The 15248-nt window shown below is 39.8% G+C and overlaps 1 protein-coding gene across 9 annotated transcripts in view; it reads left to right on the forward strand.

Annotated features, from left to right (window-relative positions):
* Positions 1-15248, forward strand: part of MAP3K4 (mitogen-activated protein kinase kinase kinase 4) — a 73805-nt gene that overhangs the window by 44959 nt on the left and 13598 nt on the right. For 3 of the 9 annotated variants that reach the window (XM_083605836.1, XM_083605832.1, XM_083605837.1), the window contains exons 4-17: positions 158-400; positions 1440-1586; positions 1960-2117; positions 2739-2855; positions 3221-3320; positions 3421-3504; positions 4323-4589; positions 5850-5999; positions 7050-7211; positions 8187-8320; positions 9333-9411; positions 9630-9708; positions 12029-12125; positions 13879-13998. In XM_083605836.1, the coding sequence (XP_083461962.1) occupies positions 158-400; positions 1440-1586; positions 1960-2117; positions 2739-2855; positions 3221-3320; positions 3421-3504; positions 4323-4589; positions 5850-5999; positions 7050-7211; positions 8187-8320; positions 9333-9411; positions 9630-9708; positions 12029-12125; positions 13879-13998 (1937 nt within the window). The remainder of the gene's footprint in view (positions 1-157; positions 401-1439; positions 1587-1959; positions 2118-2738; positions 2856-3220; positions 3321-3420; positions 3505-4322; positions 4590-5849; positions 6000-7049; positions 7212-8186; positions 8321-9332; positions 9412-9629; positions 9709-12028; positions 12126-13878; positions 13999-15248) is intronic. The other 6 variants (XM_083605838.1, XM_083605833.1, XM_083605840.1 and 3 more) reach the window with 3 other exon arrangements.

Raw genomic sequence — 15248 nt, forward strand, 5'->3', positions numbered from 1 at the left:
TACAGGTCTGAAAGGAAAGCCTGATAATTTGACTGAACAAGATTGTTGTTGTTTTAAAGTCAATGTTTGGTGGTGGGTTTACACCTGATAAGTTATTAAACTGAAGGGGGGGAAGTGTTTCAGGTTGTTTGTTACATAGTATCTATTTTTTTGTTAGTTTTCAGAGTACCCAGATCCTATTTTAAGTTCAGATTACGTGCAGTTGTCAAATTCTCCGCCTTCTTCAGATCAAAAGTGCAGTACTGTGTCACGGGAAGAGCTGAAGTCTATGGATTTGCCATCTTTTGAGCCTGCATTCCTAGTTCTTTGCCGAGTCCTTCTCAATGTTATCCATGAATGCCTCAAATTAAGGTTGGAACAGCAGCCTGCTGGGGAGCCATCTCTCTTGAGTATTAAACAGGTGTGCCCAAAGTGTTTTATTAACCCCCCTCCCTCCCCAGTCCTTAGCAATAAGTCTTACATTGTTCCACAGAAGGGATGCGTAGTACGTATTTAGACTGGTGGTAATATTTTTCAGTAGCATAAAAAGATACTTAAAAGATAACGAAGGCCAATATTCTATGTACAATTCTAACATTTTGCAAATAATTCTCTGCTAATTGCTTTACCAAAAGTTACAGTAAGATCTTATACCTCTTCTCCCCCAAAAGCCTACAATTTTTTGTAAGCTGCTTTGAGACACAGGGTGAGAAGCAGGATATACATTTCTTAATAAAGTGATGAACAATTCAGAGGGAAGCACAGTACTGTAAGCTGCTATTTCTCTTTCTTGTAAGAATGACAACAATTACTGAGGATTCTGTGGAGGGCAAATATGGTTCTGTCTCTGCTTCTTTGCCAACTAAATTGACTTATTCCTTAGCTTCGGTAAATACATAGCCATCAGCTATATTTATTTGATGGGTTTTAATTCCCTGCTCTGGTGCAGGGGCTTGGGTTATAGTATACAGTAAAAAGTTTATCACGCCCCCTCCCTTCCCCACAATTCTAGCATTGTAGCAGGCAAACGTGAAAATGTGAAGTTTTATGAGTTTCTTAAATTAAAAAAGGGTTTTGTGAAATGATATAAAGCAAACTTTTTATAAAGGTGTGTGGGATTTGAGCTGTGGAGATCTGGGTTCAGATACCATCACTGGTCATTACCATTTGAGGCCTTTCTTGGAGTAAAAAGTGGCTCCATGTTACAGGCTCATTGTGATAGTAAATGAAGAAAGGTTTGTAAAACACTTAGCAGAGTTAATGGTCTGTAGAATTCAACTCTGAAATCCCACCCACTCTACTGTTGTAGTTCTTGTCTTGCTTGGCGATTTTATGTTGTGTAGAGAGTGCCACATGATCTGTTAAAACCTCTAAATTAAATCTATGATTAAAATCTCAAGAGAAACTCTTTTTTAAGCATCCAAATGATTTATTGCTTTTTATGGACTGTTTCCTTGCAGCTAGTGAGAGAGTGTAAAGAGGTCCTGAAAGGGGGTCTGCTTATGAAGCAATATTATCAGTTTATGTTACGTGAGGTGTTAGATGACTTACAGAAGAACAACTGCAACATCGACTCTTTTGAGGAAGACCTGCATAAGATGTTAATGGTAAGCAAGCAATCCTATTTTATGGTGGGTCACTTCTGTAGGCTTCTCTATCGGATTCTTAATTGTCTCACCATTGTCAGTTTATTTTCATTAGCTTCTCTAGTTGTGCAGGAATTGTGTTTCTGTTTTAACTACGTTGTGCAATATAATCAGGGGTCCTATCTTGGATGGTCCTGAGCTTTGCTCTTTGGAAGCAAAAACAGAGATGAGGTGCTGATTTTTACATATCTCCCTTGGCATCTCACCTACTCCCTAATACATTCTGACGATATTCCATTTCACAAAGCCACCATCACATTACAGGTGGGCTCTGTCTCCATTGTGGAGTCTGGTGAAACAATATGACCTAAATTGCTGTTCTTCCCTTTTCAAGGTTTATTTTGATTATATGCGAAGCTGGATCCAAATGCTACAGCAGTTACCTCAAGCATCTCATAGTTTAAAAAATCTCCTGGAGGAAGAATGGAATTTCACCAAAGAAATCACTCCTTATATACGAGGAGGTGAAGCTCAAGCTGGAAAATTGTTCTGGTAGAACTTATTATTATTGTGATTCTCGTGTCCATTTTGCTCAAAATTTTAAGTTTTATTAGCAGGGATTTTTTTAAAAAGTTTTATTAATTGGAAATCTACTGCCATTTACAAAAAGTAAAGTTGATCTTATTAAAAAGCTAGTAAAAGTTGAATATTAAGCAGTGTGTATCTGAACAATTTTAAAATTAATTAGGTTCCCCCCCCCAACCTGCATCTGACTAGGGAACATTTCATTTCATTTATTTTACATAAACTTTATTTAATACTTTCATATCAATGGCATTCTAATCCTGGAATGCTTTGGAAGTTTTGAGAGCCAGTGTGGTGTAGTGGTTAAGAGCGGTGGTCTCATAATCTGGTGAACCGGGTTCGATTCCCTGCTCCTCCACACGCAGCTGCTGGGTGACCTTGGGCTAGTCACACTTCTCTGAAGTCTCTCAGCCTCACTCACCTCACAGAGCGTTTGTTGTGGGGGAGGAAGGGAAAGGAGAATGTTAGCCGCTTTGAGACTCCGTCAAGTAGTGATAAAGCGGGATATCAAATCAAAGCTCTTCTTGATGCACAAGCCTCTTTCTGCGTTGTCTGTGGGAGTGACAATTGTTTTTGATTTTGTTTCAGTGACATTGCAGGAGTGCTGCTTAAATCTACAGGGATCTTTTTAGACTCTGGCTTACAAGAGAGCTGTGATGAGTTTTGGGCTAATGCTGATGACAGTGCAGCTTCAGATGAAATCAGGTACTCCCAGACCTACATAAGATACACTATCATGTTACGGATGTCTTTATATGCATGAAAGAAGCAGCATGAATTTCTTTTAAAATTGCAGCAGAAACCCAGTGTTTGTGTATGCTCAGCCTAATAATGCTTGCAGTTAAGGGCATGAAAATAATTTCTCTGCCTTGTTTCCTTAACTGTACACTTTGTCTTTTTGTGTAGGATGTGTCATCTTCTCAATACCAGATTCATTTTTAGCTTCTTGTTTGTACATATTTGCCTTCTGACTTCTTGATTAGCCTTTTTTTATGTGTTCTTCTTCAGCACATTTGAATGCATGTGTGACAATGTGTTGAAATAACTGCATTCTGTTAAATTATTTGTAGGAGGTCTGTGATAGAGACCAGCCGGGCACTGAAAGAGCTGTTCCATGAAGCCAGAGAGAGAGCATCCAAAGCTCTTGGCTTTGCCAAGAGATTAAGAAAGGTAAAAAGAAAAAGTGGTTTGACATAGTGTGCCCAGTTCAGCTGCATTGATAGGCTTCTTAACAGTGCAGTTTGATAAACACCTGCCATTTTATTCTTAGGACCTTGAAATAGCAGCAGAGTTCACATTTTCTGCCTCTGTGCGGGACTTCCTCAGTGCCCTGAAAGCACAACAGTACATGAAGGTAAAATCAGCCTGGGGATTAAAGGGATTATTATGCTCTCCAGTGTGTGGCGTGTAGATCTTATGCATATCCAACTACCAAGGTTAGACATGTCTAGCTACCAAAGGACCAGTTCATGGGGGCATGCTTTGCTGAATTGTAAGCTGCACTTGGATCATACGATGAAGGGAAGGATAAGATACACTTAAGAAACAATTTCTCACTGAGGGGGTAAACCTGTGTCTGGGTTGTACCACTGAAGGTGGGGGTCCATGTGACTGAATGCTGTTCCTTGGACATCCATCTGTGTACTTGGAAAGCACCTGACCTCCCTGATATACATTGTGGGGCAGAGGTGGATGGGAAGGAAAGGCATCACCTCACTGCTGTGAGTTCATTGCCCTCTTTTGCAGCCCACCAGTACACAGAATGTGTCCCATTGTTGCCAAGGCAACTGAGAGGTGTTCCTGTCTTTCTGTGCCGTGTTGATGGGTAATGAAACATGGGAAGACAGTGTGATGCCTAGTGATGTGTTGTCAATACACCCTGGGGCAAGAGCAACACCACTTTGTATGTCTTCAGTGTCAATTCTCTGTAGTCTTGTTCCCTGTGTGATCCCCACTGGCTATTATCATGCAGTGACTGGGGAGACAACTGAGATAAAGAAGCACTAGGTGGTGGTTGTGGGGAGGGATGCAGTGCAAATAGCCATGGAAAAGGTGCATAATGGTGGTAGTCACTTAGCATCTGTGAAAATCCTTTCACCCTGAGAAAAATGAGTGAAATTTTTCTGTGGTTCTAGGTGTTAATAATTTGGACCATATTGGTTTGTTCCTCAGGTACAGATCCCTGGACTTGAAAACTTGCAGATTTTTGTGCCAGATAACCTTTCAGGAGAGAAATCTATCATCCTGCAGCTACTTAATACAGCTGCAGGAAAGGACTGTTCAAAAGACTCTGATGAGGTTGCAAGCGAACCATTTTTACTTATGACAAAGTACAGAGACAAAGATGATGACACTGATGACAGCTGGAGCACTTGGGAAGGACAGCCTGTCAAAATTGTTCCTCAGGTGGAGACAATTGACACATTGAGAAGTATGCAGGTAAAGAATTTCTGTATTAGTATTCTTCTGATTTGGTTAATGGTAGTTATTTATGGACTCCCAACATTTAAGAAATGCTCTGCTTTTCTCACATGTAAGAAAATTGGAAATACTTCTAGGGTAGGATCTTAGGTGCTTGAGAATTCGGCCTATGCATTCTTCATAGGGGTTTAGTTTGATCCTCATATTGCAAAAAAGTGTGTATTTTTCTGTCTTGAATGGATTTGAGAGTAGGATAAATTGTCAATATAGCCTTAGATCAGATTGGGGTTGTCATCCAGAGCATGGCACTTTGCTGAGTAGAGCGATTCTATTCTGAACAGCTTGCCGTAGTACCTAACTTTTTATTATTCTACCTTTTTGTAAAACCACTTTGAGGTTTCTTCTTTGAGCCAGTGTGGTGTAGTGGTTAAGAGTGGTAGATTCGTAATCTGGGGAACGGGGTTCATGTCTCCGCTTCTCCACATGCAGCTGCTGGGTGACCTTGGGCTAGTCACACTTCTCTGAAGTCTCTCAGCCCCACTCACCTCACAGAGTGTTTGTTGTGGGGGAGGAAGGGAAAGGAGAATGTTAGCCGCTTTGAGACTCCTTTGGGTAGTGATAAAGTGGGATATCAAATCCAAACTCTACAATCAAGCCTTCTATAAATGTTATAAAATAAATAAGAAACAATGTTTGAAGCTACAGGATGTTAGTAGAAAATGTATCATTGTTATAATATTAATAAGTTCTTGCACCTGTTGACATATTGGAGAAATCAAATGGCTTTCTTCACTTTAGAAGTATGAAACTAATGTATATAGTGAGCATATAAAGTTCTTATTCTAGCAACAAGAAGTGCATGGAACTCTTTTCCTCCCACCACTCAGCAACACATTTGCTGAAGTGTGCTTCTGCACAGACTTCATTCCCCAACTTGCTGTGTGGAGGTTTTGCACCACAGCTGCGCATACAACTGGAGTTGCTCTCATCCCTCACCTAGCAGCCTCTGGTGCATAGAGGGAGGCAGACAATTCACCAAAATATGTTTATCAATATGTAACTGTCTCTAAATTGGTCACAATGAACATTGAAGGAACAGCCTTGGAAAATCCAGAAGTACAACTGGAGACGTTTTTCATAAAATTAGCAATTTTGTGGGAAGGAAAATAGTACCATTTAAAACATGTCAGAGTTAAGTATTTTAAATTTCAGAATTCACGGTTACAACTTTGGGAACCGTTTTTCAGCAATACCATAAATCTAACCTTGTATTCTTAGGTTGACAACCTCCTCCTTGTAGTCATGCAGCCTGTTCATCTTGTGAACCAGAGAAAAGCTGTCCAACAGTTTCTTGAAGGGCTCATCTCTTTACATCAGGAGCAAACATCCAGCCAGCCAGTCATTGCCAAAGCTTTGCAGCAGCTGAAGGTACGTATCTTTCTGGTTTATATTCCTCTGGATTGTTAAGCATTCTCAGTCGCTTAGAATTACAAAATCTCTAAAGAGGCTGCTGAGGTCTACTTTTAAATGCAAGTGATCAGAAAAAGATTGTCATTGCAGTTTTGTGCAAGTAAGTTGAGAGTAATTTATACAGCAGGCTGAATGAATTGTACGTACAGATTGGGAGGTTGTATGTTTATGCACTGACACATGAAGCATAGCTTCCAAACAGATTTGAATAGTAAGTAAGAAACTTTATATCGTGCTTTAGGAAAACAGTAAAATGCAGTGCTTGGGAAAACCTTTCCCTTATAAGGCTTTACTATTTACAAATCACCAGTTTATCCACCTGACTTCTACTCAGAGTAGATCCGTTGAAATTAATGGATCTAAGATACTCATGTCCATTAATTTCTGGATTACTGCTGTGGTTACAAAAGTCATTTATCAATGTTTGGTCCAGTGTCCCAGATTTCTAGGGGTTAACCAGCAAATTCTTGGAAGCTGGCCATTGCAATCTGTGTGTAGGAAACTGGGTGTGGAAACTTGCATGCACACAAATAGTGGTTGGGTATATGCACTTGAAGAATCTTAATCACACTTTTGATGAAGTTGGCTCTTGCGTAAAAATCACATTTTATTTTTTAACAGTGCAATCATATATATGTCTACTCTGAAGCAAGAACCACTGAGTTCAGTGGGACTTACTGCCAGGTAAATAGGTAGAGGATTGCAGCCTTAGGTATCCCGTGATATAGCGAGAAGTAGCCATTGAGGATTATCATAAGGTTCCTGTAGAACCATGTATTACATGATTAAGAAGTATCAATTAACTATGAGTTAATTGTTTTGATGAATTTGTTGTTTGCTTTATATGCTGTTGTGTTTGATATTATAGAGATTGCAATGTTCGTTGTTTTTAAATGCTATTGTGATTGCTGTGAGACTCTTTGAGCTCAGCATTTGCTATTTGAAAAGCAGAATACAAATATTAAATACACAAATAATACTTCAGCAAATATTTTTCCTGTTTTCCAGAGTGATGCATTACAGCTTTGCAATAAGATAAGCAGTGCGATTGACAGAGTTGATCGCATGTTCACATCTGAATTTGATGCTGAGGTTGATGAATCAGAATCTGCCACCCTGCAGCAATATTATCGGGAAGCCATGATTCAGTGTTACAACTTTGGTTTTGAGGTTGGTTCAAGAGAAATGTTTTGCCTATTTTTTCCCAAGTGGAAGGCTTTAATTTTATTTCTTTGAAGTGAATTTTTAAATGGGTCATGTTTTTTTAAACAGCCTTTTGATTGGGTAATCACTTTTCACTTCGGAGAAATAGCGTTGTGTAACTAATAGTAGCATAATGTTTAGAATCAGACCTAAGGGCTTGTCTAGCGTAGTGTTCCGTTCTTACAGGGGCCAACCAGATGAGAAGTCCACAAGCAAGACATGAGTGCAATAGCACTCTTCGGCTTTACATTTTATGCAAAAGAACAAAAACGCACAGAAAAATAAAAACAATATATATTTCCCATTATAAGAATGCTTGTTTTGGTTGAAAGTTATGAAACACTGGAGGCTGTGTAGCAAGCACACCACATAAGAAAATAGAAGATCATCTGCTCAGGTCAAAATTAGACCCATATTCTCCTTTTTCAAGGGCTGCTGCTAAATAGCAGTGTTCCCTACTGGGTTTCTCTTTCTTATGTATGAAAGGCTTGAGGGAGTTTTGACCCAACAGCATTTTTATTTATGCATAACTGCAGTTTTGTATTGCATTGGTTATCAGTTGGTTTGTATGCAAGGTGTTACAGAGACATACCATGCTATTCACTTGCTTTTTTCATAGGGTGGTATCTTAACAAAGTAGTTCCATTTGCACAGTGGATCTCGCCTCTCTCTCCGTCAACAAGATTTAGGGGAGATGGGGGAACGCAAAGGGAGGGAGGGGAACATCCATTGCACAGCCAGAAGTCCTTGTGTTAATGAAGTACTTGGTTGGATATCACCCACAGTGTGTTTATGTTGTACCTATTATTAATTTTGAGTTGCATTATTGGAGAATTTGTAAATCTGGATGCAGAATTTTGAAGTTTCAGAAACACTGTTGTAGCAGTTGAAAATGGCAATATTTATTTCAAAGCCTTGACAGGTGGTTTTAATATATTGCAGTACCACAAAGAAGCCATCCGTCTGATGTCTGGGGTATTCAGACAGAAAATTGGAGACCAGTATATCAGTTTTGCAAGAAAGTGGATGAATTACGTCCTTACTAAGTGTGAGAGTGGCCGAGGTACTAGACCAAGGTAATGATTGAGAAATAACTATTTTCAATTTTCCTCCTTTCTGTTTTATGGGAGCTTGTAATATTTAAACAAAGAGCAAGGTTGCTGCCTTGATTACTTTGAAGATTATATTAATGCTAAATACCACAACATGGGTACAAGAATAAGATATTTGAGGTAATCCAAGGCACCAGTCATTTAAGAGTTTTCAGATAAACGCGACTCATGATTAGAAAACAAGGCTAGAATTAAGGTTTGTTACACAGTTTAATTAGACTTGATTTTTAAAATTACGATATGGGGAATGCATGCTATAGTAAATAATCAGGATGACTTAGAATATAATCTTCTGCCCATTGCCTGCATCAAGAGCTGCACTCAGCCTCCAAGGATTCTCTTATAATTCACTAAGTACCTGAAAGTCATGGCAATTTGGTTACGGTTAATTGTGGGTTCCCAAGCATTTTGGCTGTCCTTACCAGGTGTACATCCTTTTCTACATGGCATACACTTCATTATTTCCTTTGTTGTCATTAATTTGAAAAGATAATTGTCACGACCGGAGATGTTGCAGAGTTTGGCCAGACTTTGCATTGTGGACATACTAAATGTCTGCGGGGAAACAGGGTTGTCATCTAGATCAGGAGTCAGTAGACTTTCCCCCTTCCTCCCCCCATGCCACCTAAATCTCTGGAAGGTTTTGGAAACCCCCAAAATAGGTTTAGGAGGCACATGGAGGAGGCGAAAGTCCTGTTGTGCCAATGGACCTCATTCCATGAACACATGTCCCACTTAGTGCTATGTTGAAACCTACCTTAAGGGTGTTGGGATTTCAGTATTCTTTCCCATGCATAGCCATAAAAACATAGCTTCAGGGAACAGAGTCTTGAGTAGGCATTGTTTTAGATTTGCATAGTGTTTAGAAAGGCAATATTTTTGTGTAGCATGGCAACAGAGGTTGTTTTTCTCTAAATAAATAGAGCTGCTTATATAAGTACTCCTGGTTAACCAGTAACTTCTTTCTGCACAACAGGTGGGCAACACAAGGTTTTGATTTCCTTCAAGCCATTGAGCCAGCATTTATTTCAGCTCTTCCTGAAGATGACTTTTTGGTATGTCATTAACCACTCTCACATTTTAAGTTAACAAACGCTATTGGCTGCATTTGAGACCAGATAAGGGCTGTTTTGCTGGTGGTTCATTTTATTCATACTTCTTGAATAATATATGTTCCTAAGTTATACATTTCAGTTTGTTAAAGATACTGCAGGTGCTTATTAGAAAAACACGGTATTTATTGTTGCAGTGATGTTAATTTTCTATCTTCCAGAGTTTACAGGCATTGATGAACGAATGTATTGGCCATGTAATTGGAAAGCCTCATAGTCCTGTTACAGGTTTGTACCTTGGTAAGGCAGCAGCTACACAGTCTCTTCCTCTGGAACTTTACACCTGTAGTTTGTAGAAATAGAAACATGTCGTTGTAAGTGAATTGAATGTGTAAATATAAAACACAAGAGTCACAATAAAAACAAGGATCATCCAGTTATCCAACTCAGTATGTCGGCCTCCTGTCTTCACAAAATGATGACAATAAATCAGCAGGAATGGGGAACCTGAGACTCTCAGGGCGTTATTAGACTGCAGCTTCCATCATCCTTGACCATTAGTCATGCTGGTTGTGGTTGATGGGAGTTGGGAGTCTTAACAACCTGTAAAGGACCAGTGTTTCCCCATCTCTACAATAAAGAATGCAGTTTTAAAAACCCCTCTAAAATATAAGAAGCAGCAGATAATCCATCTTGGCCTACTAGAACAGACAGGTTTTCAGTTTGGCTTGGAATGACATCATGGAGGTGAGGTGGCCAGATAACTCTTCTCAAGGCACAGCATTCCAAAGCATGAGCACAGCAGCTAATTAAGTCCCATCACATGTTCCCACCACATGTTCCTTCCTGAGCCTCAGGAATTGGCAGTGCCTGTCCAGATGACTTCAGTGAGCATGGTGGTCCCAGGGCATGTTCTGAAGGGACAAGAGGCCTTGCTGAAGCTAAGCAGGCCTGGATCTTGTCAGTATGTGGATGGGAGATTGCTTATGAAATGCACATGTGCTGCTGTGTGCTGCTTAGAGGAAGAAAGGCAGAAAAAGAATAAGTAATAGGTGGTCCTTTAGGTGTCCTGGCACTTAAACTGCTTAACTTTGAAAGTAGAAACCAGCACTTTGGATTGGGCCCAGGAATGAACAAGACGCCAGTGAGTATAGTACAGGCATAGGCAAACTTGGCCCTCCAGATGTTTTGGGACTACAATTCCCATCATCCCTGACCACTGGTCCTGTTAACTAGGGATGATGGGAGTTGTAGTCCCAAAACATCGGGGGGGGGGCGCGAGTGTGCCTATGCCTGGTATAGTACAATAGTGGAATCACAGGCTGCTGACAACTGGCTTCAATCAACAGCCTTATAGCTGCTTTCTACAGCAATTGAAGTTTCTGAGCCCTCCTTAAAGGTAGCCCCATGTAGAGCATGTAATAGTAATCCAAGCTAAGGCACGTGTGACCATGCTCACAAAACAGTGGTGAACAAACTGGATCTATATGGGAAATAACCTTATACAGAATATTTTGCATTAAGTGAAGTTCATACTAATAGCAGAAATTGAATAGCTTTCCTTGAGATTCTTCAACTTAGCCCTGCACACATTGTTGGTGGCAAAGAACAAAAACAAGACTGATCAAACCATTGGTGGGCCTCCTATGAAACTGGTGGGCTACATTGTGCTGGGAGGGGCAAGAGGTGTGCAGGCCTGCATGAACTAGAGAGGCCTGCAAGCCAATGTGGAGTCTTGTTGTATATAGAGTGTGTCCTCCACAATTAGCTTGCCTTTCCCTGAATAAAATGTATAAACAAGGGAGTTGCTTATGTTGAGAGATCAATAACTATGCCAGGTACAGCTATAAAGTGACAACATTAAAATGACTAGAAGTGTTCTGCTGATACCAGGTTAGGATCTTTCTTGCTTATTGTGGTTGAGTTGGAATGGCTCCTAATGGACCTTTGTCCATTAGGACAAATTGAAGAAATAATGGCATTATTATACTCCATTAGGAGTATATTGAAGAAATAATGGCAGTACTTGAGGAGGAAAAGAAGAAAACTCAAATCCGTGTTTTGCTTGAACATCAAAGATGCACTTGGAAGAGTGAACAACTTCAGTCCAAACAAGTCCAGGTTAATTATGAAAGAATATATCTGTAGTCAAGCTACATATTTAAATATACAGAGCAAGTCCCATAAATTGGGAGTTGTCTTGTGGCTTAAGGAAGCCTTTGTACTTTTGCAAAATATTACACACACACACACACACATTTTCTTAACTATTTGTACGCTAAATTACATATAAATAGGAATAGCTTACTTACTAGTGCTTGCTTTTCCATAGCCCACTACATCTCCTGGCTACTAGCCTGCATATACATTGGGCTGACCAATTTCTTAAGTCTGCTTCTCATGGGCTGGCAGGCAGGCAAATCTGAATGCACAGTGAGCCACATCAGTTGCTATTTGAGAAAATCTCTCTGGGTCGATTTCATCCCAGTTTCTTCCACTTCAAACAAATTGCATGAACTGGACCTCCATTACAATGATCCTGCATCAAATGTGACATGCATGTGTTGACTGTTCTCTTCAATCATCTGAATGCCCTCCCTCTGCCTCTTTCTGCTTGTAGCTATTCATCGGAATAGTCCCCGTCCTGTGAAAGTACCTCGATGCCATAGTGATCCCCCAAATCCTCACCTCATCATCCCAACACCTGAAGGGTTCAGGTATTAAAAGCTTACTGCTTGTATTCTAGAGGAAACTGGTGTTTCTGAAGTTGTTCAAGCAACTTTACCATTTGAACCTTGCTGTCTGCCTTTATCCAAAGGAGATAAAAAAAATCCTATGTGCCAAGCCCACAGTACTTTCTCCCCTTTGAAAAAATGCATAAAACCCCACAGTAATTTTCCTTATTGTTATGAGTTCTGTGAAGAATGTCATTGCTTCTCTGTAACACCATTTTGATAAGTGACATAGCCTTTCTCCTCTATATCTGAACAACTTTCTGAATTTTATTATTATTTATTGCTTTCTTCTGTTCTCCATGATATGTGATTCAGTAATATGCTACTACAGGGCTGGAGCTAGAGGTTTGTTTTGTGTGTGTATGTGTGAGTTATAAAAAGCAGCAAGAGCAAGGCAGCTCTTTCTCCCCATCTCTGTCCACCACAGTCCTATCCTACAGTTTCTTGAACCTTCACTTGAACCTTCCCCCCCTCATTTTCTTGCTGACTATTTCCTTTCCTTCTCCTCAAAAGATTGCAAAACAACAGTATTAACCCCCAAACAGGTGGACCTTCCTAGATCTATAATATACAAAAAATGGAAACTTGGCTATTGATGACAAATTAGTGGTAGCTCTAGCAATAATGTTACTGATTTTTAAAAACAGTTTTATTAAGACCCTCAGACAACTGAGATGCAGAAAATGAAGCTTCTGTTGTGCTGCTTTCTCTTCTGGTTTTTTAAACATGCATGTATGCGCATGCAAATCCCTGTGATGTTGCTGCTTCTGTTAAGTGTAGATTATGAAAGTTAGCTGAATATGGTGGCATTTCTGCATCTTGGAAATTAGAGGGTTTCCACATCAACTTGTCTATTGATGTTGTCACTTCACACCTACAAAAAATAGATATACTATAAGAATTACTATACAAAGCCATCATGCGGAGACAGCATTTGCACACATCACACTAAATCACGCTGGAGCCAGCCTCAGCAGTTTTCAGATTTACATGCTTCTCTCCTCTCCTCTCCTCTCCTCTCCCCTTGCAAATTGCAATGAGGTTCGAAGCTTCTGCTTTTGCATAACTGGCTTGTTTAAACAGTGGTACCTTGGTTCTCAAACGTAATCCATTCTGGAAGACCGTTCTGAAATGTTCGAAAACTGAGGCGCGAAGGGCTGTCTGCTAATCCAATTGAGAAAACTGAAAAACACGCAGTGGAAGCCGTTTGACCTCCAAGGCACGCTTGAAAATGGAAGCATTTACTTCCGGGTTTTCGAAATGTTTGTCAACGAAGACGTTTGAGAACCGAGGTACCACTGTATTTAAGATTAAATACAGTTCCAGGTCTCGACAAAAGGGCAAGCCATGTTTAATCAAAAGTGCAGCTCTGCGAAAGGAGAAGTGAGGAGACAGAGCATGTGAGCCCAAATAGCTTAAGAGGTAGTGTATGCCTGCTGCTGCAGTATTTGTACTCACTACACTTTTTGTTTACAAATTTGTTTTCAGTACTCCACATTTATAAATGGATCTCCTTTTGCTTGCTGAAAACAATCTAGGTCCTCAGTCGCAAGCATAATTTTATAGTGCAAATTGGAAACTTAATCTACTTAGAGCTCAAATCATTTTACAGGTTTTTTAAAAAATGAACTTTTCACAAGATTTTTCCAGACTACTGTTTTGAGTCACCGTGTTTTAAGAATCCAGTAAAAATGGACCTGAAAGTCTTTTCCTGAAGCTTTTCTTCTCACTGCAGCACCAGGAATGTCCCATGTGATGTACGGAACCATTGCAGCCCTGCTCTTAGTCGCCCCACTCCCGTCGGTGGTGACTCAGCTCAGCCAAAACCACCTGTCAGCAGTACAAATGATATCAGGTAGCTCCACAACATAGCAGATTCATTCCTGTCCCCATCACTCATATAAACTGCTTGCAATTAGATCCTAGTAGTTCATCATGGTTCCATTATATGCTCCTGGTGATTACCTTGTTTCTTCTAAAAGTGTGAGATTTTTTTTTTAAGTGCACGTTATATGTTTATCCATTTTAAAAAGATCATTTTTTTTACCATGCATGCTTGAGAACAATTTTTTATTTAGTTTTATTTTAGAACCATTAATGCATGCAGTTCATTTCCTCTGTTCCTTTGCAGCATTATAGTAGCTAGGTGTGACTGAACTAATACTGAACAGAGAGCCTATAATATGTACACCTCTCTTAATTTCATAAAATTCTACCCATGGGCATATAGAGCGAGTAATAAAACCTTCCAAGAAGAGTTACACTGGTGACAAATCCACCATACGATGTTTCTTTGGCACACTGAACAACTTGCAGTGCACAAATGCTACCATACTTCATTTGTTCTTTTTGAGTACCCCTTATTTCAGATAAAGAGAAAACCCAGCAAAAGCAAAGCAATTGTGTCTGATACATTGATAATGTCATCTTTAATTTTATTTGTTTCTCTGGACATTGGGTTGAAGCCATCTAAGCCATGCTTTGAGAAGACCCATTGAAATCAACTAACTTACATCCATTGGTTTCAGTGGATTTATTTTGAGTGTGGTCTGGTTGGATGAGACCCATTTTAAATTAGATTTTCAAAGGTATAGCATTACGACTTGACACAGGCTCTTTCTTTCTCCCATTAATATATACATATGTATGTATACACCTGTATGCATAGATATGTATACCTTTGAAATGTATACTGCCCTGCCATTCCTTCCAATTGCTGCTGATGTGTTTGGATATGTAAGATGGCTCCATTTTTTTAAAAATGAACTACTTCTAGTGGACAAGGTCCTTTGATCTAACAGGATTGTTGCCTGGTTTATTGTAGACCAGCGACATCTGGCGCCTCCACAAGTGTTCCCCCTTCCCTCCTTCACGATGATTCCTGCATTGACTAGATGACCTTCAAGGTCCCTTCCAGCTTCGCAGTTCCGTGACTCTATGATCAAATGTAAATGTTGCCTTATGGTACATTTGCATGTACTGGTGCCATTGCATTCACCCCTCTCAAATATTAGTAGCAGCTTTTTTTTGGAGAACAATCGTATTTGGGGATTCCTCTCTCTCTCTTTAACCAGGATGCAGATCTAGACTATAAACATTTAGTTT

Source organism: Podarcis filfolensis (genome assembly GCF_964270895.1).
Source record: "Podarcis filfolensis genome assembly, chromosome: 3".
Lineage (NCBI taxonomy): Eukaryota > Metazoa > Chordata > Lepidosauria > Squamata > Lacertidae > Podarcis > Podarcis filfolensis.